Source organism: Marmota marmota, unplaced genomic scaffold (assembly GCF_001458135.2).
Source record: "Marmota marmota marmota unplaced genomic scaffold, marMar, whole genome shotgun sequence".
NCBI classification, from domain to species: domain Eukaryota; kingdom Metazoa; phylum Chordata; class Mammalia; order Rodentia; family Sciuridae; genus Marmota; species Marmota marmota.
The window spans coordinates 48,664,861-48,687,365 of record NW_026000037.1 but is presented as its reverse complement, the minus strand read 5'-3'; the positions used below and the strand labels follow the sequence as shown (position 1 = coordinate 48,687,365).

The following is a 22,505-nucleotide window of genomic DNA, read 5'->3' as shown; positions in this document are numbered from 1 at the left end:
TTTTCCACCCCTCTACTCTGCCCCTATTCTTTCCTCTATTCTACTAATCTTCCTTTCACTCATTTATTTTTTTCTGACTGGTACTTCCTACATATGCATAATGGTGAAATCCCCTTTGGCAAAGTTATACATGTATATAACATGATTTTGTTACAATCATTTCATATTTTCCCTTTTTCCTATTCTTCTACCTTCCCTCTCATTCTTAATCTTCTACTCATCTTCCCTATATATTTATGAAAGTGCATCCCAACACCTGCTTTCCCTTATTTTGCTTTAGCTTCCACATGAGAGAACATCAACCCTTGATTTTCTGAATCTGGCTTATTTCACTTAGCATGATATTCCATCCATTAACTGGCAAATGCCATTATTTCATTCTTGTTTATGAATAAGTAAAACTCCATTGTGTATATACACTACATTTTCTTATCTATTCATCTATTGCTGGGCATCTGGGCTGACTTCATAATTTGGCTCTTGTGAATTGTGCTTCTATGAACACTGAAGCAACTATATCACTACAGTATGATGATTTTAGTTCTTTTGGATAAATAGCAAGGAATGGGACACCTGGGTCATATGATGGTTCCATTCTTAGTTTTTTGAGGAATCTCCATAGTGCTTTCCAGAGTTAAGTACAAATTTAAAGTTGTTACTATTACCATGATGAACAGAAAATATCTTCTTGAAAATAGCTATTAATTAATCTGCATGCATTTTTTAACCTAATCCACATAACCTCACATATTAAGTACTTAATGATGATTTTAAAGTTTGCTTACAAACTTTAGCTTGCTTTGGAGAGATCAAATAATTTGTCTGAATTCTAGCATATAGAGTAGTTGTGAATGGAAGTTGTGCCTTTTTGCCTGTGTTTAATTACTCAGCCATAATCCTTGGCCTTGGCTGCTAGAGAAACTAAATGTTACAGTTAGTTATCCAGCATAAAGAGGGAAACAAAGAATGGTAACATTTACATATCCTACCAAGTCAAACTAGCTCTAGGATTCTAAGACTGGCCTGTCACACACAAAAAAGCACAAAAACGGGGTATCTTACTGTTAATTCTACTCTTACTCAACTATTTGCTAATAAAGAACTGAACTTAAAAGTAGTAGCTGATAAAGTTCTTTCCTGATACTTTGAATTTCAGAATCATCTCAGGATTGGTATTTGTTCTCTTGTAAATGGGTCACATTTTCTGGGCTCTTCATATATTGAGTAATTTTGGACCATATCTTAAACATTGTAATTATTATGTTACATGGTGCTGAAAGTGTTGGCATGTTTGTTTTTACAATAAAAAAATTGGTTAGCTGACTCCAAACTCACTTTCATGGAGAGCAGCAGCTCAGACCAGACGGTTAACCTTAACTACAAACTGCTTTCAGTTAGTCCTGTTAGCTTTGGGAGAGCCAGAGATTTGGAATGAGTTTAAAAATAATTTAGGGTTCTCTTTCTCTAGGGTTCCTTCACTTTTTAGTAACCATGGTTATTCTGGTTTCATTCTGCTTCCTGGTTCTTCTAGCAAGAATTACAGTGGGCTTTCTGCTGGAATTTAAGCTACTGCTATGCCTCCACTGCAACTATGGCCACTATCAGGACAAAACTCTGGAAAACTGGAAATTCATTTTTAGCCAATTACTTGATTCACATTTTTTATTCTCCTCCAAAATGTGTCAGGTTTGGTTTCCAAAGTCTTCAGGTGGTTGATTTCTTGCATGTTGTTTGATTTATAAATGTTATAATGGAAGTTTAACTATTAAATTGTTTTTTATTCTTCCCATTCTTCTGAGATTTCACCATAAAAATCTAATGTTTTTTTTAAAGCTCTCATTCTGCATAATTTGGAATTTAATTTTTAAGTATTTTATATGACCAACCAGCTCCTCCTTGAAACTATTTTTGGTTCCAAGAATTATACGATATTTCTTACGTTTTGATATTTTCATTGGTCCCTCTTGTTCCTAGGTTACAAGGAACAAGTCTCTAAAAGTCTCTGAAAAGTCTGTAAGGTTCAGAACTGGGTACACTGCTCTTTCCCTCTTCTACCTTTCTTTAGTTATATGATCTATTCTCATATCAACTCTACTAAACAGGCCCAATCTCTCTCTTATTAGCCATTCTAAAGTTTAAATCTGTCCAATACATCATGTTCACTTCTTCTGGTGTCTGTTGTAGAAGCGTGTGTGTGTGTGTGTGTGTGTGTGTGAGAGAGAGAGAGAGAGAGAGAGAGAGAGAGAGAGAGAATGAATAAGGATTGAACCAGGGCCTTGTACATCCTAGGCATGTGTTTTACCACTAAGCTACATGCCTGGCTGAGGAACACCAAGTTTTAAGACACATATAACCACATTACCACCTGTTCCTCAAATCTGGTTTACACTTCCAGTTTCTACTTTTAATGTCAGGCCATTTTTCCTTGCATTAAAACGAAAACAGAAACAAAACGAAACAACAAAAACAATAATGCAGGGCAGGAGAAATCCCAAAAAACAGATTAGGTTCTTGGAAAAGTAAAATTCAAAACAAAACTGAGGGTCTCACCAACTTTATCTTCATTTCAAAAGGAATGGACATTTATTAAACAGTAGAAAGGAGTTTTAGATTCATTTTTATATAAAAGATGTCATTTTATCCTTATAGCAATATAAGAAACAAGAACCAGGGGCAGGAATGAGGATTCTCAGGCTGTAGCACAGATAAAGAGGATGGAGGAGAAAATATTCAATTAGCAGCAATAAGAAGGAAACAAGGAGATCATCTCCTATGGCCTCTTGTCCATCCAGCAGCAGTAATATTGTCCAGATGCTCTTAATAAGGGATACAGACAAGTCAGTGGCCCCTCTGGTATTATTAGGATGAAATGTAGAGGGAAATGTGTTGTCCTTAATGCTAAATAGTGAAGAGCAATTAGGGGTAGAAGGAACAGTGGACAAATATATCAGATATGGAATTACTTAGATGAAACTGAGTTGGAAGGCAAAAATCATACTGCTATTGATAAACACAGCAGAAGAAAGAAAACAGATACCCATCTCAGATTTATGGTGTTTCCAAAAGGGACTGATCAGAGAAGAAAAAAAAAATCACAGGTTAATGACATGGAATAGGTGGAAACTATTTTACAACAGTTTTATTATGATTCTAGAATATGGAAGGATGACTAACTGTCAAAGAAAAAATCTTCCAGGGAAAAAGTCAACTTTCATAACGTAACAATTAGGTGGTTTTTTTTTTTTGTTTGTTTGTTTTTTGTGGTGCTGGGGATTGAACCCAGGGCTTTACGCATGCAAAGCGAGCACTCTTATCAACTGAACTATACTGCCAGCCCAACAATTAGGTTTAAGCAAGGAAGAAAGTTCAGAAAGTGAAACACATTATGTACAACTGAAAAATTAGATGAGTCTTCTTTTCTCCTACTCTCAAATTCTAGTAATGTCTTTGTAGGGATTACAAATCCAGTAAGAGGACATTAAAATACAACACTGGGAAAAGTGTTAGCTTAGAGATCCTGTGATTAAATAAAGACAAGTCGCTCTCTTACTGCTGATTTCAGATTCTACATATAATTCTTATGCTTTAAAACATTACCAGAGAGCACAGAATGCAGCATTTCACAGGTCTATAGTTTTGTAAAACATATTAGGCAATGTACCAGGTGGATACCTGTTTCCTCTTGTTTTTTTTTTTTGGTAGGTGATGCTGAGAGTCAAACCCAGGGCTTTATGCATACTAAGCAGATGCTCTACCACTAAGCTCTATCTCCAGCCTCCACATTGTCTTTTAACAGATTAGAGTCAAAATTCAGAGTTTGTTCTGGATTTAATATAATAGATACAAATAAGTTACTAAGTTAAAGTATCATAATTTAAAGTATAAATGTATAAAACAACAAATTATCCAATAAATGTGAAAAGGACTGATAAGTGAGCATTACAATCTTCTGCATACATAAAGGTCCTGAGAAGATGCTAGGGTATTTTTAGCACATTTTTTTTTTTCAGTAGGATGTAAGTAATATCTTACTGAGAAAAAGGCAACATGATTTTTCTAAGAGGAAATTATAGTTAAACCAGTGGTTCTCAAAATATAGTCGATGATCCCTGGGGGTCTCAAGATTATTTCAAGGGATCCACGATGGGAAAAGGATATCTAAGATGGGTTTAGTGTCTCTGCACATTTTTCTTCACATATTAATAATATAAGGTTATGACTAATCTTTACCTGTACATTTCTCAGGGTTGTGCTTGCAGAGAGCAAACTTGAAAGATGAAATAATATCACCCTTGGACAAAGAATAAGCTTGTTCAGTGCTAGCTATAACATAAAGGGTTCCTCTACTACATTGTAACCTACTGCATCTGCATGCATCTCTGGGTCCATATGTGTTATCCCAAGGTGTGAGCAATGCAAATATGATGTTCTTTTGCTTGTTGTGCTGTAACTAATAAAGTCCTTTTTCTCTGATCCAGTCTGTTTTCATTCAGGATCCAGAAAAGAATAACCGATAACTTACTAGTTTTTAAGTAGGGTGAAATGAGGTTAACTACTTTCTTAATACTATTAAAATGCAATTTGCATTTGTTTTTACTAAATTGGTGTTTACAATTCATTTACATGGCAAAAGCAATGGTGTATAAAACTGTTGATGCCAGAGTGCTACCAAGGCCATGGTACCCAACTGTATTCACTGTGTTCTTTAATGCCACAAACTCAGTAAAAAAGAATAAAAAATCAGAAAAGGCTGGTTTCACCTAAGACTGTTCTTAATAATGCAGTAAAAATTACTTCTATTGAATTTTTGATCTCAAGTTAGCAAAACTTTTAAATATTTGGTGTGAGGAAATAGGAAGGATGCACAAAAAAATGCTGCTGCATACTGAAGTACAATGGTTGTCTTGGGGAAGAGAACTTGTGCAACTCTTTGAGTTGCAAGCTGAACTAGTCACTTTTTTAATAGAATGCCATTTTCACTTGAAAGAATGACTGACATGCAGACTATGGTTATTCAGACATTTTCCGAAAAGAAAATGAAGTTAGCCTGTCACTTTAAGGAAAACAAGTGACAAGATTTGCTGCCAATGATAAAATTTGAGCTTTCAAGTGAAAATTAAAATTTTGGAAAACTTATACCTGTCACAGTAGGCTTGACAGCTGCCCAATACTTGAAGACTTTTCGGATGAGATCACTGATGATGTTACATGTGATTTTTAAATATTATACAATGAACTAAGTCAACATTTGGGAGATCTGTAATCTGTACAACTCACTAAACCAGTATGTCCCAAATGACCAGTTTATAATGTTGTAAAAGAAATTCAAAGTATAAGGAAGATCAATGGTTTTTAATGTAGCATTCATCGACATGGTTTTAGATACCAGGCTGCAGTTAACGTTTAAGAAACTACTACTGTGGCTGAGGCTGTAGCTCAGTGGCAGAGTACTTGCCTGCCACGTGTGAGGCAGTGGGTTTGATACTTAGCACCACATAAAAAAGAAACAAATAAAATAAAGGCATGCTGTCCATCAACAACTACAAAAAATAAAAAAGAAAAAAAGAAACTACTTCTTATCAAGTTTTGGTGTAGTATCAAAGGAAAATATCCATAATTGCTAAAAAAGCTTCCCCTTTCCAAAAACATCATTTATGTGAGGCTGCATTTTTGTCGTGTAATTCAATATCAACAAAAAATCACAACAGACTACATGCAGAAGCATTTCACAGCACTGGAAAAATAAATATATTCACAACCAATTTTGAGAACTTTTAGGATGACACATTATGACACAACAAGAGAAAACAGGTTGGGGAAGCTTTCCTTACCTACTGAGTTTGAGAGAACAGCTTTTCATCCCTTGGAGAGAAATCAGAGCTGGATAGAATATACCAACTTTGTTTGGTGGACTTTGAAAAAGTTAAAAAAAAAAAGAAGAAGAAGAAGAAAAAAGAAGGGAATTGTGAGAAAGGGTTTAACAGGAGGAAATAAGGGGAAAATAACCAGTCACATCAGACACATTTAAATTTGCTTATAAGGTAGGGAAAAGAATTAAAAAAGTGACTTGATACTTCTCATTTTCTTCTCTTCCCCAGAATTACTTCCAGTATTATAATAAAGCAAAAATCCTAAAATTATGTACTGTATTAAAAAACAGAGACCTAAAGAAGGAAAGGGTTAAAATGAATGAATAATACAATATAAAAACAAAAATTTCTCCAAGAGAAATTGCAATGTAAATATTAAAATGCTTTGGTATCAATATTTTTTTTTCACCTTTAGTATGTCACTTTAGCAAAAACTTTACAGACTTTACCCAAGTCAGTGGTAAAACACTTGCCTAGCTAGGCAAGATCTTGGGTTCAATCTCCAGCACTGCCAAAAAAGAAAAGAAAAAAAAAAAACGCAAAACAACCCAACCTCTGATCTTTAGTAAGTGAGCAACTGGATGAAGATAATTTTTCTCTTCTAATTATATTCTACCAGACAGTCTAAAAAAAAAACAAAAAATAACACTAGTCTCCAAAGAGATGAATAATATACACATATAAGTGTTATATATAAAAAGGGTAAATTTGATCCAGTTTCTAGAAACAAAACTAGGGAAAATGGGACATTTGCTTTGACTGAGAAGCCAAGGATCCTGAGGTACAACTTACAAAAACACATTTTTCTCTAGTTCTCTATAAACCCCAGTTTAGGATAATGTATGAGATAGCTATTTCTGTCTAATACATAATGAAAAGGAAAAAATTGAGCATTAAAGAAATGTAGGGACTTAAAAAAAAAAGTTGAGTAATGAACCTAAGCTGTCAAATTATTTCAAGTTCCTCCTTTAGAAAAGGTACATACAATACTATGTGTTAAGATGATATAAATCAGATTTAACTTTCTTATGGAAATCACTTGGTTGTTAGATATCCTGTATAAGGCCTAATTTTAAACTTTTGTTCAAATTCGAAAAACATATTTATCATATACTTGTATACTATATTCTATTTTAAAGCTTTTACAATGTATATAAAACCTGGTATCTGGACAATATGCACCAACTTAAACAAATAGTTTAAGAGTCTTGCAACAGAAAAAAATGTCTAGTGTTGAGTTGTGCTGAGAGAAGCAATGGGGGCCCAAAACTCAGATGGATATCCCTAAGTGGGAGTTGTCCCAGGAGTCCAGAGGATATGAAATATGAGCAACACAAGGATGAGGATACCATCTGAGACTCAAATCTGTGAAACTAGAATTTTATAAAACACAAAAGGCTAGGAAGCAGAAAAGTATTCAAGGTCACATTGCTTAATAAAATCAGCATATGTAACTGGAGGAACATACTAGGTAAATGCCTAGGAATCCATGATTATGTTGCTTAAAAATGGTTATGTATGTGTAAATGAAACTTATTAAAAACCTTCAGTTTTAACTTTTTTTTTTTAAATGTTATTAGTTGTTGATGGACATCTACTTATTTATTTATTTATATGTGGTGCTGAGTGCCTCACATATGCTAGGCAAACAATCTACCACTGAGCTTGGTTTATACAATGTTATCCAAAGTGATCTGGAATAATTCTGGTTCTTATCTAGAGATTATCCCTTTTCCATAAAAATCTTATAGAAAATTTGAGCTTATGTATATATCCTTGCACACTAACCAAGTTAGTTAAAGGAGAACTTTTCTTCTTTTCCCTAAACTAAGATTCAAGTCTCTACTGAAGCCTACTGTCAATTCATTGGGATAAGAGTTATTTTCCCTACATGAACTCAATTTTGAGCCACTGCTTAAGTTCACTAGGAATTTTAATTTTTAAATTAATGTCCTCCATATGTTTTATCAGTGCCATAAAATTAGAATTTTATTTTCATTAGCCTTAATTACATGATAGAATTAAGTTATAGCATTAAATTATATAAGGCTAAATTTCCTATCACATTGTTTTATAATGCTTCCTAATTACTTTGGGTCTCTAAATCTTCAATTTGCATGTTGTTACTCTTTTTTTTTTTCTTTTAATATTGCTGCCAATGACTAGCAAGGCTGGGACAATGGAAGTTCAATAAATACTTCTTCTCCAAGTGACTGACAAGTGAATTTTTAGACATGAGCTTTCTCAAACATGTCAGAGTGTCTATATTTACTTGCAATTGCCAGGTACAGCACATCAGATTTCCTTAATGTTAATATTGAACAGCTCCCTAACGACCTCATTTTTTTTTTTTAACTAAACCTACAAAATTCTGTTTCTCAAAGCTACCTAATTCACTGATCTAATCACAATGTAGCTATACCAGAATTTGCAAACCATTTATTTAACTGGCATCTTTTAGTAAAAACTGTACTCATCCTATTTTCTTAACATATTTTTTAGTTGTTGATGGACCTTTATTTTCTTTATTTTATATGCAGTGCTGAGAATTGAACCCAGTGCTTCACACATGCTAGGCTAGTGCTCTACCACTGAGCCACAACCCTAGCCCATGTATTCATTCTATTTTTAAGCTTTTGAGAAACTCAGATGAAAAACCAAATACATATATAAAGAATAAATTAGAAATATATATATATATATATATATATATATATACACACACACACACACATTTCTTATACACACATATATGCATTTATAATCAGAAATGAAGCACAAAATCAGCTATTTGGAACTAGAACACATAATTTCTTTAAATAGTTAAACATTTGAATAATACTGTGTTTACTTCATGTTTTGGATTCTAGAATCTGGAATACTTTTATAACATTCAGTAATGGCAGTTTTGCTTATGAAATCAAGACTTTGGGGCTGGGACTGTGGCTCAGTGGTAGAGTTCTCACCAAGCACGTGTGAGTCACTGGGTTCGAGCCTCAGCACCACATAAAGATAAACAAATAAAGGTATTGTCCATCTACAACTAAAAAATAAAGATAATAGTAAAAAAAAAAAAAAAGACTTTATGGAAGAGATGGGGACAGCATTTCTTTGTTCTCCAGTGGTTGGTAGTGTCAGGTATATAACCAGAATTCAGAATTTCTGAATGAAGAAAAACAGTTTACCAATATCACCAAATTCTTTTGTGTTCTTATTATTGCTCCCTAAATATTTTCTTGCATCAAAACACTGTAGAATTCTGTATAATTTCCTAAAAAACATCAGATAGAAAGATGAGTGCAAAAGATTTCTGTCAAACCCTTGGACACCTAAGATAGTATTTAGTTCATCAACTGAAATACCTACCAGGAGCAAACATAAAAATCTAATTTCTGAGATCATAAAAATGATGTAGTATATTAAAAAATAAACTAAAAATAATAATCTATATTTAAAGAACAAATTTATTAAAATAATTAACTGCTATCATGTAAACAGGTTACTATTTTTGACAATAGTGTCCTGCAAACAAAACATAAATAATGCTTGTCAAGAAGAAGTGTGAGCTGGGTGCAGAGAATTACATGCCTGTAATCCTAGCAACTCGAGAGGCTGAGGCAGATTGCGAGTTCAAAGCCAGGCTTAGCAAAAGCCATTCAGTGAGACTCTGTCTAAGAATAAAATACAAAATAAGGCTGGGGATGTGGCTCAGTGGTCGAATGCCCCTGAGTTCAATCCCTGCTATCTGCTCCCCCAAAGAAGTATAAGTGTATGCATTTTATTTCTTATCTGCAAATATTTTCAATTTTTGTTTTGTTTTTTTGCTTTGATTGAACCCAGGGATACTTTACCACTGAGTTACATTCCCACCCATTTTTAGAATCAGTAACAACATGAAACAGTTTCTTGGTTCTTTTAGCACTGCTCAGCTATTCTCCTTTGGAAAGTTTATATTCATAATGGAATTTTAAAAATTGTTCTTAAGATGATAGGCTATGATACTTGTTTCCTTTCAAATGAATGATAGAATTTTTTTAAAAATATTTTTTTAGCTGTGGATAGATACAATATCTTTTATTTATTTATTTATTTATTTATTTTTTTGTTCTTTTTTTTTTAATTTTTTATTGTGGGTTGTTCAAAACATTACAAATTTCTTGACATATCATATTCCACACTTTGATTCAAGTGGGTTATGAACTCCCTTATTTATTTTTTTATATGGTGCTAAGGATCAAACCCAGGGCCCCATGCATGCAAAGCAAGCGCTCTACCACTGAGCTACAACCCCAGTCCCAAATGATAGAATTTTATTTATTTTTATTTTTTGGTAATATTGGGGACTGAACTCAGGGTCTCACACATGATAGGCAGGTGCTCTGCTAGTGAGCTACATCTCCAGCCTTCATGACAGAATTCAGAAAGCTGAATTCACTTTATGTGTATTTTTTTTCTTGCTGGGGATGAATCCACGGTCTAGCATGCACTTTACCACTTAAATCTCAGTTCCTGAATTTACTACAAAATTCTGCCAAATGCCTTTACCTCTCATTAACGTTTATCAGATGGTGAGTTAAATAGCAGCCCTCTCCCCTACCTTCCCACTTAATCTTTGGCACCCTCTTCTATGTAACTGACAATCTATAATGCCTATAATGCTTTTAAAATATATTTATAAAACATTAATACTCTTCTCACCCTGGAGCATTTAGTAACTCACTTCTAATAAATAGAATAAAGAAGTGAAAGATACTATAGAGAATTTCTCATTCTAAAATTTTTATTTATTGAAAATGATGTCAAAATTGGATTTCTCAGATTTGATGTTAAATAATAACTAAGATAGTCTTAGTTGTGGAATCAGTAACTGAAAAGCCCTGACAAATAAATAAAATCTCTTGCTTTATTTAGAAGGAAAGATATAAACATAAGTTTATTTTAATTTTCTTTGTAATGTTTTGAACAACCAACAATAAAAAATTAAAAAAAAAAAAAAAACCCAGACATGTTAGAAAGGAGAAGAGGAAAAATAATCTATATCTCTTTAATTCTTGTGTACTATATTTGCATGCCAGTCTGATAGATTTCTGTGTTTGTGTGAGATGCATAAACTATAATAAAATTGCAAAAGTACTTAAAAAAAAAAAAAGATACACTTTTCTGCTCTTAATGGATGTTTAGCTTGTTTCTAACCAACTGTATGTAGCAAGATAATCTTTGCATATATGTTCATGCAGATATAAGTATTTCTGTATTGCTTCAATGACAAAAACTTATGCTTATGCTTGTTAGGTGAAGTGTTTTGTTTTGTTTCTTAAACTGAGCACTGAAATTAAAGAAAAAGTAGAAAGTAATTTTCAAACCTAGTATCATCTGTATCTTACTATCTACCTTATTTTAAACTTTTAGAACTTTGTTAAATGCCTGTGAAAAGAAAAATAAAATATTAGAAAATATGAAATGTAAGCCTTTAATCTACTTGAAAATAGTTCTTCTATTTAGGAACATGTCTGTCATATGTTTGTATATATTGAACTTCTGTTGAAATTCCAATGGTGGATCACCTCAGGAAAATAAAATGAGGAAGATATATTGTATATCAGCATTTAAAGGCTGCTTTTTTATAGAAGCAATGTTAGGGTTGAAAAGAATCTTGTCTACTTTTTACCTACATCCTGCCCACCCAAACCCTAATAATATACTGACTAAATAATTTGGGAAGTCTGTGGAACCTAATTTCTCATTTCTCACCTTTGACTGCTTTTCTCTTGGTATTCCAGATTTCACTTTATCAAGTGGCTGATCAAAGGTCAAATTATTCTTTCTTGTTTCGCCATCTTCAAGCAGGGGAACATAGTCATAACTGTTATCTGCAAGATAAAAACCTTTTGAACATCAGTAGAAAACTCTTATTTTTGATATCACTTGAAAAAGTAAAAATACCCCCCCAAATTTTTAAAAGAATAGATTTTAAGCTTTAAGTTTTGAAAATTATTTAGATAACAGTTACCTTGAAAAGTTGCCCATTTAGTTTTTTTCTTTCCTACTAAACACAAAAAACCCTTACTTTTCCAAGGTCAGCAGTAAAACATGTTAGAATTCAGAAAGCTAGAAATATGCTTTCTGTATTATTCTCTTTTTTTTTTTAATATTTATTTTTTAGTTTTCAGCGGACACAACATCTTTGTTTGTATGTGGTGCTGAGGACCGAACCCCGGGCCACACGCATGCCAGGCGAGCCCGCTACCGCTTGAGCCATATCCCCAGCCCCTCTGTATTATTCTCTTACCAACAAAGATCATATTTTCTTGTTTAAGAAAATTTATCATATTTTATATAATTTGTCATATTGTTGTAATTTATCATATTTTCTTGTTTAAGACAATTATTTATATAACTACTTCACGCTTATTGCAGGCAAATTAGAAAATGTGGGCATGTCATAAAGAATAAAAAATAAAAGTTACCCACAAGTTTTATCACCTGTGGATTATTTTCTTATGAGATATCCTTAGGATCTTTGAACTAAATTTTAGTTCAAAAGGCATAGATATTTAAAAACACTTCTGCTATTACTGGCAGAATATCTTCACAGAAGTTTTATCAACCTAGTCTTATCATACAGTATAATGTGAGAATCCATTTCCTCAAATTCTGCAAGTGTTCATTTAAATAATCATAATGTATAGCTGTGCTACACTTATTATATCACAATTACTGAGAGACAATGGAAAAGTAAAATTCAACTTTCACCTTTCTTTTCTCTAAGAGGTTCAAAAACTACAAACATACCTCGACTGGAATTCACAAGAAGTAACTGTGATTTTAGCTTGTCAATAATAGTTTGTTGAAGTGACAGCTGTTCCTGTTGCTCACGTATTCTCTGCTCATAGTTCTCAGTCTGCTGACATGAAAACCAGTTAGCCTGATACTTACTGACAGACATGAACATACATTTACTGTCTACTAGGAGTTGCCCATATTGCATTTCTCAGGTACTAAGAAAATTTAATTACAATTGGCTCCAGGAATGTATTTGTAATTGTTACAAACATCAGTGATTTAAGATACTTAAAACACATAAAATTTTAAAAAATCATCTTATTTGAAGAGATTTCAGTCAAGATTTGACGTTACAGTCTTTTGGTATTTCAGTTACAATAAAAACTCTAATAGTAATTTGAATTTAATCCTTTAAAAAGCATGGATGATAAGACAGATGTTATATTAAAGTGATTCTTTAAAAATACACACTAACTTACAAAGATTAAAATGTCAGGTCTTTCAAATAAATACTTCTGAATTTGTTTTTAGAATATAAAAACACAAAAGAAGTGCTATATAAGTATACTGGTCAGAAACTTCTTTTCTAAGTTGTAGTAATTCAACAACACGGCTAATGATTACTGTATATTTTAAGTACCATAATTTCCCTTATCTTTTTTTTAACATTTCTTTGGTTGTTGATATACACAATACCTTTGTTTTATTTTTATTTATTTTTTATGTGGTGCTGAGGATCAAACTCAGTGCCTTATACGTGCCAGGCAAGCACTCAACCACTGAGCCACAACCCCAGCCCCTCCCTTATCTTTTAATCTATCCATTTCACTATTTTATTGCAATAGCTATGAAAATTAAGCAATAAAAAAGACACAAGTGTATATTAAGAAAACATATGTTGTAAACCTTCAAGAAAATTTGAAAATGTTGCATTACAATTACCAAATTAGTAGTTGTAAAAATACATTAGCAAAACATGATAGAGGATCCTTACCAATTTCTATTATTGGAGAAACAAATAAATGATTAAATTGCAAATTCCTTGAAATATGAAAGGGGTCCTAATAAACTTAAAGCATCCTTCAGTATATACTAAATATTTGTGTTTTTTTTAATTTTAACTTGTTTTAATTAGTTATACATGACAGTAGAATGCATTTATGCACTTTGATATACACAGATGGAATATAATTCCTCATTTTTCTGAGTGTACATGTTGCAGAATCATATTGATCATGTAGTCACATATATTCATAAAGTAATAATGTCTGTTCATTCTACTATCCTTCCTATCCCCACATCTCCTCCTATACTAAATACTTGATTTTAAAATGACTCAATCAAAATTCACAACTAGTGAAGCTCTATTATTTTCTTTTTTTTAATATTTATTTTTTAGTTTTAGGTGGACACAATATCTTTATTTTACATTTATGTGGTGCTGAGGATCGAACCCAGTTACTTGTGCATGCTAGGTAAGCATTCTACCACTGAGCCACAAACCCAGCCCCATGAAATTCTATTATTTTCAGAGACCAATAAATCTGAAGTATAAATTATATGGCTGTTCCTAGATTCTCAAATACAGATTAATTCAAGAAATTAAAACAAAATAACCACATTTACCAAAATAGAAGGTGAACTTTTATAAGGATTATACTTCAAAAATGAATAACTGACAGAGTAATCTGAGTGAAGTCTTATATTAAGTTGACATTCCCCATAGAACTTTGCAAAGCACGTAAAACACATGCTTACTGGGGGAAAAATGAGATAAAGAATTCAAATATATTTTATCATCATGAACAAAAGAATGAGTCTTCTAAGTATACATGGACCACATGTTCAATGACTGACAGTCTCAGAATAGATCCTTAGGTGCTCAAGTCTCACCTAGGGCCAATCTACTCAGGATAAGGCATCTTATTCTTAAATAAACTCATATTCAAGCTGCTAGAAACACAGCTACGGTAAATTGGCTGAAAGGATTCAAACATCTACATCAAATTCTTAATACCTTAAAATTATCTAGACTTCAACAGAGTAATCAGCATACACGTTAATCTTTTGTGCCTCCATGCATTTTGAACTTTCTCCAAAGAACTCAAAAAAGTTCTTCATAAACATCAATTACCTGTTTTTAACTATAAGCCTTCTATTGTGCAGAGATTAAGTTACTTACACAAAAAACAGCCCATAACAAATGTCTAAGTTATTTAAGTCTCAGTCATTCTTACCTACTTCTCCACTTTAATGAAGAACCCAAATGATCATATAGTTTCTCTTGTAATCTACTCAGAAAGCTTCTGCCAGTAAATTTTCATCATCTACTCTGACTTAAAAACATACTTTATGACATCTGCATGTAAAATTATAATAAGTGAATAATCCTGAAAATGTATTTAGTATATCCTGGAAAAAATAATAGATCAACAGTAATTTCAAGTTGAAGACTTGAACTATTTCTTAAGTCCCTTGATTACATATTATAAAGCTCAAATAAATTCTGCAATAATTAAAAAAATCCATCTGAAAGTTGCTAGCAGGGGAAAGAGAATAGCAATGATCTATATCCTCCACTGTGCTTTTCATATACTTCCTTATAGAAGTTATAGTCTGTGTCTGATTTCCCTCTAGATTCTATAAATTCTTCATGGGCACAGTCTATTTCTTCCTGATGTCTCCAGAAGATCACAGAATGCCTGGCATATATTGAGATGCTTAGCAAAATATTAATTGAATACACTTAATTAAATTGTTAATAAAATAGAAGAGAAAAAAGATATGCCTTCAGATATGAACTGAAGGAATGGAGGGAGAAATGGCTTTGCCTATATTCCAATGAGGAAAAAGGAAAAATGGAAACAAGGTCAGTAGGTGAGTAAGACAAAGAGAATTTAAGTTTGAAGAGTGTGGATGTAAAAGACAATGTTTGAAGGCTTTTATGTGGGTGCAGGGAAGAAAGCTTATATTGTTAGGAAGTACTTTGAGGAGAGAAAACATATATTCAGGAAAGCGTATAAAGATTTTGACCACAGACAGGCTACAAAGAGTCTGGAAATAACTATTATATTAAATTGGGGGGGGGGGACAATAGAATTCAGTTTATTTGCTAGGTTTGGAAACTAAGTGAAACGAGTTTTATCTTATTTTTATTAAATTATTTTGTTTACTGAACAAATCTGAATAAACATATAACCTAAAAAATCCTTAAAAGTCAAATAATTGTTGCATGGTCACAGTATTTTTTAAAAACAATACAATTACAAAGCAAGCGCATTCCAGTACTATCAAAGACCCCACAAAACAGAAAAATCACTAACAACCACATTGAAAATGTACAACAGCAATGTCTTGTCAACACTTCTGTACAGAGCACAGACATGACAGCTAAAACAGACAGAAGAGAAGATGCTTTTGACAGCCAGTGTGTGTGAATGATTCTTTGAGTCAGATGGCAGCAACAAGTTACCAACTAGGAGATCTGCATGACAACTAACCATCCATCTGTATCAAACACCATCTGGCCAAGATGACTCTGGCTTCTGTGTACTTGACACTCCTTCTAATTCCAAAGACTAGCAAAACAAGTGGTCTACCAGCATCTACAGAGCTAAACAGGTACTCAGGTACTTGTGTCATAAGATACATTATACTCTTTCTTAGTGTTTGAAAGCAAAATTTAAAAGAATTGTGATCAAATGAGGTATACACCTTAAATTTATTAAAAATGGTTGTCCATTTACACTCTAGACTATCACAAATAAAGCAAAAAGTTTATCTTAAGAATTGCCCTTTTACCAAGGCAAAATTTTAATCCTTCCTCTTCAAAACTAAGGCAACATATTTCCTGTAATTTTGGACTTACAGCTGTTCAAGTTTTCATGAGTTTCATAAATATTAAAATAGAGTTCTATAAATTGAATTTTTTCCTGATTCTGACATTGAATGTTCTCATTTTTCATATATTATAAAGTGCTCATTTCCTAAATAGGGAAAAAAGTTCAAGTGTCCTTCAGTCATCTGTAATACCCTAAATAGATCAAATATTATTTATTCTTATTCTTAAGAACTAATTCCAATAGTCTGAAAAATACCATGGCTTTCCTCTAATGATTTACTAAAGAATTTAGTAAATGATGAATGGATTAAAAAATAGTCTCAATTTAAAAACCTTTCGAACTGCTCCAAGATTAACAAAGAGAATGAAAGGTTCGTTGAAGGATCTGCTTGGCTATAAATGCTCTCAATAGGGAGCTCCACAATTCATAAGGAAGATAATAAATTATTCCCGATAAAGAAAGAAACTAATAATCTTACTTTAGATAAAACTAATAATTTAGATGCATTCTAGTCAAACATTGGTAAGCTAATCATCAACTTCAATTTTAAGTTTTTTAAAAAGTATGAGATCATATAGCCTGTCTTACACATCTCCTTCTTCAACCATTCTCTGCCTAATAGGTTATAAGTCCTGCACACCCCTGCCCTTCAGATCAAGACTATTATATAGAGATCTGTAATTTGACAGATATCAGATTTGATTATTTACTATTATGTGATAATACCACCATCAATTTCTCAGCATGCCAAGTAATAAACAATGTCCAACTATTTTCATTCTATGATTCTGTTTTGGTCTTGATTTATTTGCCTCTTTGAACCTTTGACTTTTTTATCTTTGAAACGAAAATAATATTTATCTGAAGGATTAAAGGAGATGACATATAAAATATCTGTTACACATTAGCTTTTTGCAAATGTTTGTTCCCTTCCTTTAATAATGAGCCAAGTACATAGTTACCACTAGGTCAATGTTTAAAAGAGCTGTGAGGTTTGGGCCACTTCTGAGAGCTCCTGAAAGGACAATGTCTACTGGAGTTATGGGGGCAGAGCTGCCATGAAGACTCCAAACTGTTAAGGCTACAAGTGTGCAACTCCACCCTGGGAGAACCAAAGGTATGAGACTCCAAACTGGGAGAGCTGTATCCAGCAAAGCCTGTGGGTATAGGTGCCCAGAGCCTTGAGGGCCGCCCAGACCCACTTCAGTGTATGCAGAAGACAGGACATGGACTTGAGATTATTCTCAAGCCTCGAGATTCAATATTAGCCCTTCTGGGTTTTAGATTTGGTCAGAACCTGTTGTCCCTTTCTGCTTTCCTGCTATTTCCTTTTAGAATGGGAATGTCTGTGCTATGCCTGTTCTACCACTGTATTTTGGAATTACATCCCTTGTTTAATTCACAAGCTTATAGCTAGAAAGGAATATGCTGCAGGAGAAATTGTACCTTGTTGCACCAATAACTGATTTAGATGCTATTTAGATGAGACTTTAGACCTAGATTTTAAAATTTATACTGGAATGAGTTAAGACTTTTGGGACAGAATGAATATATACCATATACAAATATACCATGTATTTTTTTTTTGAGAAAGACATGAATTTTGGGGGTCAGGGGCAGAATGCCATGGTTCGAATTTGTGTACCCTGCAAAATTCATGTTGAAACCTAATTCCCATTGTGATGATATTAAGAGGTGGGGCCTTTGAAGAGGTGATAAGGTCATGAAGGCTCCTCTCTAATGAATGAGATTAGGATTTTAAAAAGAACTATTTGCATGGGGTTCAGTCTTTTTTGCCCTTCTATCAGGACACAGTGTTCACACCCTTTAAATATAGTAGGTGCTCAATACATTTTGGAATAAATGTCATAATGTAAATATTTTTTAATAACAAATACTCTTGGATATATATACTATACTGACAACCCAAATTTCTGGAAATAAAAATATGGGAAAAACATACAATCATTTAAATTCTGATGGATAAAAAGTGAATTCAGCTAAGTACTAACAATGTAGTGTAAAAGAAAAAAGACTTTAATCAGAAAGCACCTTTATCTACTACCAGAACCTTCAATAGAGAATAGAAAAGAATAAAAAAAAAAAAAAAAGGGGAGGGGAGGATCTTGTAAAAACAACATCAGTAAAGTAGAAGCAGGGGACCAAGGGAGAAAGGAGAATTGGAGAATGAAGTTAACCAAATTATGCTATGTGCATATACGAACATTGCATAATTTATTCCTATTTTACATATAAATATAATGCATCAATTAAAAATATAGAGAAGAAAGATCAAGAGAGTAGAGGAAATGATTCAGGGGGATGGAAGAAGGGAGGGAAAGATGAAGTGCTGGGAACTGATATGAAGAAAACTATGTTATATACATTTATAAAATATGTCAAAATGAACCCCACTAATATGTATAACCATAATGCACTGATAAATAAATTTAAAAACAATAAAATGCTTTATCACCACCAACACTTTACACAGCACATATTTTGTTGGAACAAATAAAGAAAAAAATGAAGGATGGTAGACAATAATGAGGCCATTTACATCTCAAGAGAAAGTGAAAATAAATTTTTTAAATGTGGTACCCACAATAAAGGTATTTTGTGCCTTTATGCATTCCTTTACAACATGTTTTAAAGCTTTTTTTTTTAACTAGGTGTGATCATGTGACTAAATTCTGACTAATAGGATGTGAATGGAAGTGATCTGTACAAAAACTGGACATCAGAAAGCTGCTTTTAGCTTCTTCTCTCACCTTTCTCACTGGAAGGGAAATGGTAACAATAGAGCAGCTACTATAATTTCAGAGAGGAAAACCATATTTTAAAGATAGTAGAGTTGTTTTATTAGCCCTGTTCTACTCATTTTTGAACTGTTACATGAGAAAGAAGTTAATTTTTCTATTATTTCAGCATTGTATTTATTGGACCCTTTGAAACAGCAACTTATTCTGTATGAAAGTTAATTCCAAGGTCAAGCCAACTCTACCATCCTATACTCCATACCCTATATAATAATCTTTTATTCTGTAAACATATTAAAAGCTGTCTAAGTCAGGGCCTACTTAGATTGCAATATTATTTTACTTTGGGATAGACAGAAGACCTCTTAGTGTAGGTAAAAATGAATGCTTACACACTGCAAGAAACAGAATTAGCAACTGGATGTGGTGATGTATGCCCATAATCCCAACTATTCAGGAGGTTGAGGCGGGCCAATCGCTTGAGCCAGGAGTTTGAGACTAGCTTAGGCAACGTAGAAACAATAATAAACAAAAACAAAAACTAACAGAATAAACAGTATTAGACTATGAGCTTTTTATTTCCTACCCCACAGTGCTGGGAATCACAAATCAAAGCCAGTTCCTCATGTATGCTAGACAAATGCTCTACTATTGAATTACACTCCCAGCCCTTGATCTATTTTTGAAAAATTATGACTCAAAAAGATACATACCAAATTGCTAAGAATGATTAATCTTGGGGAATAAGAGAGCAATATTACTTCATATTCTGTACATCTTAAATTATCTACTTTTTGGAATAAGTATCATTAAAGCCAACATGAAATTTAAGCCAACAATATCATAACAATCACTTATCGGCCTTATTTATTTTTACCTCTCATATCATTTTGGGTGCCTTTGCTTGACAGAATGCTCTTGAATGGATATAGTGTACTAACTCAAAGAGGAGACTTAAAAGTTGGTGAGTTTGTAATAGATAGATGACAGATGAAAAGCAATAAAACACAGCTAGTAATATGAACCAGACCAATGATTTAGTCTATTTTTATAATAATTTTAAAAAAAACTGTGACATAACAAAAAATTTAGCATTTTTACCATTTTTAATTATACACTTCTATGACAGTGAATACAGCTGTATTGTTGTGGGACCATCATCACCATCTATCTCCAGAACTTTTTTTTTTTTTTTTAATCTTTCCTAATTGAAATTCTGTGCCAATTAAACATCAATTCTTCATTCCTCTCTCCCCCTCAGCCCCTGGCAACCACCCTTTTACTCTATCTTTATGAATCAGACTACTCTAGATACCTCACGTAAGTGGAATATTGGAATATCTGTCCTTTTGTTATTGGCTTATATCACTTGGCGTAGTATCTTTAAGGTTTCATATTGTAGCATATGTAAGTATTTCCTTCCATTTTAAAACAGAATATTATTCTGTTGATGTACATACCATGTTTTGTTTATCCATCCACTCACTGATAAACAGCTAAGTAGCTTCTACTTTTTGCCTATTGCGTTGCAATGAACATGGGTGTATAAATATTTGTGTAAGTCCATACTTTCACTTCCCCGCCCATTAGTGGTGATGGAACCCAGGGTCTTGTGCCTACTGAGATATATCCCAAATCTTCTGTTTACACTTTTTTTGGGTCATCTACTCAAGAATGAAACTGGGGGACTGTATGGCAATTTTCTAAAGAATTGCCTTTCCATTTTCCACAGTGGCTATACCATTTTACATTCCCACTAACAATGCACAGGGATTCCTATTGTTCCACCTCCTTGCCAACACCTTTGTTCTGTTTCTGCATAACAGTCATACCAATGGGTAAGGTGGTATCTCATTAATCTACTTTATTCTTTAGTTGTCTCTGCTTTTGGTACCATATCCAAAAAATCAATGCCAATCCAGTATCATGAGAGTTTCTCCCTATGATTTATTCTAAGAATTTTATTGTTTTAGCTCTTACATTTAGTTCTTTTAACTGTTTTGAGTAAATTCTTGTAAAATAAAGAAAGGCAGTAATCTACTCCAACAACACGGGATTTCTTTTTATAGACTGGCATCTTCTTTAATGTTTTTTTTAAACAATGTTACATAGTTTTCAGTATACAAGTCTGCCACCTATTTGGTTAAGGTTATTCTTAAGCTTTTATTTTTTCTAATGCTATTATAAATGTAATTTTTTCTTTTCTGACTGTTTATTGCTAATGTACTAAATTTTTCCATATTGATTTTGTATCCTGCAACTTTTCTGAATTTATTACAATAGGTTTATTTATTTTTAATGTGTGTGTATATCTCTGTGTGTGTGCATGTGTATGTGTGTGCATGTGTGTGTATGTTGACTCTTTAAGATTTTCAACAGGTAATTATGTAAACAAATTTATTTATGCTCTGGCTAGGAATTCCAGTACTAGGCTGAATAAGAAGTAATGCAAATACATATCCTTATCTCATTCCCAATCTTAGATGAAAGCTTTTTAGTCTTTCATACTGAAATATGATGTTAGAGTTTTTCATATATAGCTTTTATTATGTGGAAGTCATTTTCTTCTATTCCTACTTTATGTTTTTAATCATAAGAGTGTTAAATTTTATCAAATGCTCTCTTAACCAATTGAGATGATGATGTCATTTTTTTTCTTTAATTCTGTTAATGTGGCATAGTGCACTGACTAATTTTGGATGTCCAATCATCTTAGCATTGTAGGAATCAATCCTACATGGTCTTGGTGGCTAATCTTTTCAATATGCTATGAATTTGGCATTCTAGTAATTTGTTGAGGATTTTTGCATCAATATTATTTTAATAGACTTCTTGACTGCTGTGATCAAGAAGCCTGAAAAGAACATCATGGAGGAAAAGTTTATTTGGGGCTCATGGTTTCAGAAGTTCAATTTATATATGGATAACTCCATTGCTGTGGGCCCAAGGTGAGGAAGAACATCAAGGCGGAAGGATCTGGTGGAGGAGGAAAGCAGCTCAGGGCCAGGCAACAAGGAAGCAGAAAGGAAAAAAAAAGAGTTCTGTTCACCAGGGATAAAAAATATACCTCGAAAGCACGCTCCCAGTGACCTACTTCCTCCATACATACCCTACCTGCCTACAGTTACTGCTGAGTTACCTTTATCCATGGATCAACGCACTAATTAGATTTAGGCTCTCATAAACCAATCATTTCACCTCTGCACTTTCCTGCATTGTCTCACAGATGAGCTTTTGGGAGATACCACATA

General features: G+C 33.0%; 1 protein-coding gene and 1 long non-coding RNA gene across 12 annotated transcripts in view; one reads left to right on the top strand and one right to left on the bottom strand.

Annotated features, from left to right (window-relative positions):
* Positions 1–22,505, bottom strand: part of Tank (TRAF family member associated NFKB activator) — a 78,673-nt gene that overhangs the window by 16,833 nt on the left and 39,335 nt on the right. For 5 of the 11 annotated variants that reach the window (XM_048812369.1, XM_048812368.1, XM_048812371.1 and 2 more), the window contains exons 3-4: positions 12,663–12,774; positions 11,622–11,755 (exon numbers count right to left, since the gene is read on the bottom strand). In XM_048812369.1, coding sequence (XP_048668326.1) covers positions 11,622–11,755; positions 12,663–12,774 — 246 coding nt within the window. The remainder of the gene's footprint in view (positions 1–11,621; positions 11,756–12,662; positions 12,775–22,505) is intronic. The other 6 variants (XM_015479231.2, XM_015479229.2, XM_048812366.1 and 3 more) reach the window with 3 other exon arrangements.
* Positions 17,459–22,505, top strand: part of LOC125619415 — an 85,132-nt gene continuing 80,085 nt past the window's right edge. The window contains exon 1 of the long non-coding RNA XR_007350954.1: positions 17,459–17,612. This is a non-coding gene — a long non-coding RNA (uncharacterized LOC125619415). The remainder of the gene's footprint in view (positions 17,613–22,505) is intronic.